General features: G+C 73.3%; 1 protein-coding gene across 1 annotated transcript in view; it reads left to right on the top strand.

The window, feature by feature from the left end:
* LOC138867041 (collagen alpha-2(I) chain-like) overlaps window positions 1-2,500 on the top strand; it is a 4,806-nt gene that overhangs the window by 242 nt on the left and 2,064 nt on the right. Inside the window, exons 2-4 of the mRNA XM_070141460.1 lie at window positions 194-425; window positions 588-803; window positions 1,425-1,572. Coding sequence (XP_069997561.1) covers window positions 194-425; window positions 588-803; window positions 1,425-1,572 — 596 coding nt within the window. The remainder of the gene's footprint in view (window positions 1-193; window positions 426-587; window positions 804-1,424; window positions 1,573-2,500) is intronic.

Raw genomic sequence — 2,500 nt, 5'->3', positions numbered from 1 at the left:
TCACAGGCCCCACGGACCAGGCGGGGTTCAGAGGCCCCACGGACCAGGCGGGGTTCAGAGGCCCCACGGACCAGGCGGGGTTCACAGGCCCCACGGACCAGGCGGGGTTCAGAGGCCCCACGAACCAGGCGGGGTTCACAGGCCCCACGGACCAGGCGGGGTTCAGAGGCCCCACGGACCAGGCGGGGTTCAGAGGCCTCACGGACCAGGCGGGGTTCAGAGGCCCCACGGACCAGGCGGGGTTCAGAGGCCCCACTGACCAGGATGGGTTCAGAGGCCCCACTGACCAGGCGGGGTTCAGAGGCCCCACGGACCAGGCGGGGTTCACAGGCCCCACTGACCAGGCGGGATCCAGAGGCCCCACGGACCAGGCGGGGTTCAGAGGCCCCACTGACCAGGCGGGGTTCAGAGGCCCCACTGACCAGGCGGGGTTCAGAGGCCCCACGGACCAGGCGGGGTTCAGAGGCCCCACGGACCAGGCGGGGTTCACAGGCCCCACGGACCAGGCGGGATCCAGAGGCCCCACGGACCAGGCGGGGTTCAGAGGCCCCACGGACCAGGCGGGGTTCAGAGGCCCCACGGACCAGGCGGGGTTCAGAGGCCCCACGGACCAGGCGGGGTTCAGAGGCCCCACTGACCAGGATGGGTTCAGAGGCCCCACTGACCAGGCGGGGTTCAGAGGCCCCACGGACCAGGCGGGGTTCACAGGCCCCACGGACCAGGCGGGATCCAGAGGCCCCACTGACCAGGCGGGGTTCAGAGGCCCCACGGACCAGGCGGGGTTCAGAGGCCCCACGGACCAGGCGGGGTTCAGAGGCCCCACGGACCAGGCGGGGTTCAGAGGCCCCACGGACCAGGCGGGGTTCAGAGGCCCCACTGACCAGGCGGGGTTCAGAGGCCTCACGGACCAGGCGGGGTTCAGAGGCCCCACGGACCAGGCGGGGTTCAGAGGCCCCACGGACCAGGCGGGGTTCACAGGCCCCACGGACCAGGCGGGGTTCACAGGCCCCACGGACCAGGCGGGGTTCAGAGGCCCCACGGACCAGGCGGGGTTCAGAGGCCCCACGGACCAGGCGGGGTTCACAGGCCCCACGGACCAGGCGGGGTTCACAGGCCCCACGGACCAGGCGGGGTTCAGAGGCCCCACGGACCAGGCGGGGTTCAGAGGCCCCACGGACCAGGCGGGGTTCAGAGGCCCCACGGACCAGGCGGGGTTCAGAGGCCCCACGGACCAGGCGGGGTTCAGAGGCCCCACGGACCAGGCGGGGTTCAGAGGCCCCACGGACCAGGCGGGGTTCACAGGCCCCACTGACCAGGCGGGGTTCAGAGGCCCCACGGACCAGGCGGGGTTCAGAGGCCCCACGGACCAGGCGGGGTTCAGAGGCCCCACGGACCAGGCGGGGTTCACAGGCCCCACGGACCAGGCGGGGTTCAGAGGCCCCACGGACCAGGCGGGGTTCAGAGGCCCCACGGACCAGGCGGGGTTCAGAGGCCTCACGGACCAAGCGGGGTTCAGAGGCCCCACGGACCAGGCGGGGTTCAGAGGCCCCACGGACCAGGCGGGGTTCACAGGCCCCACGGACCAGGCGGGGTTCACAGGCCCCACGGACCAGGCGGGGTTCAGAGGCCCCACGGACCAGGCGGGGTTCAGAGGCCCCACGGACCAGGCGGGGTTCAGAGGCCCCACGGACCAGGCGGGGTTCAGAGGCCCCACGGACCAGGCGGGGTTCAGAGGCCCCACGGACCAGGCGGGGTTCACAGGCCCCACGGACCAGGCGGGGTTCAGAGGCCCCACGGACCAGGCGGGGTTCACAGGCCCCACGGACCAGGCGGGGTTCAGAGGCCCCACGGACCAGGCGGGGTTCACAGGCCCCACGGACCAGGCGGGGTTCAGAGGCCCCACGGACCAGGCGGGGTTCAGAGGCCCCACGGACCAGGCGGGGTTCAGAGGCCCCACGGACCAGGCGGGGTTCACAGGCCCCACGGACCAGGCGGGGTTCACAGGCCCCACGGACCAGGCGGGGTTCAGAGGCCCCACGGACCAGGCGGGGTTCACAGGCCCCACGGACCAGGCGGGGTTCACAGGCCCCACGGACCAGGCGGGGTTCAGAGGCCCCACGGACCAGGCGGGGTTCAGAGGCCCCACGGACCAGGCGGGGTTCAGAGGCCCCACGGACCAGGCGGGGTTCAGAGGCCCCACGGACCAGGCGGGGTTCAGAGGCCCCACGGACCAGGCGGGGTTCAGAGGCCCCACGGACCAGGCGGGGTTCACAGGCCCCACGGACCAGGCGGGGTTCACAGGCCCCACGGACCAGGCGGGGTTCAGAGGCCCCACGGACCAGGCGGGGTTCAGAGGCCCCACGGACCAGGCGGGGTTCAGAGGCCCCACGGACCAGGCGGGGTTCAGAGGCCCCACGGACCAGGCGGGGTTCAGAGGCCCCACGGACCAGGCGGGGTTCAGAGGCCCCACGGACCAGGCGGGGTTCAGAGGCCCCACGGA

This window comes from Penaeus vannamei, chromosome 28, assembly GCF_042767895.1.
Source record: "Penaeus vannamei isolate JL-2024 chromosome 28, ASM4276789v1, whole genome shotgun sequence".
NCBI classification, from domain to species: domain Eukaryota; kingdom Metazoa; phylum Arthropoda; class Malacostraca; order Decapoda; family Penaeidae; genus Penaeus; species Penaeus vannamei.
This window is presented reverse-complemented; position numbering and strand designations above follow the sequence as displayed.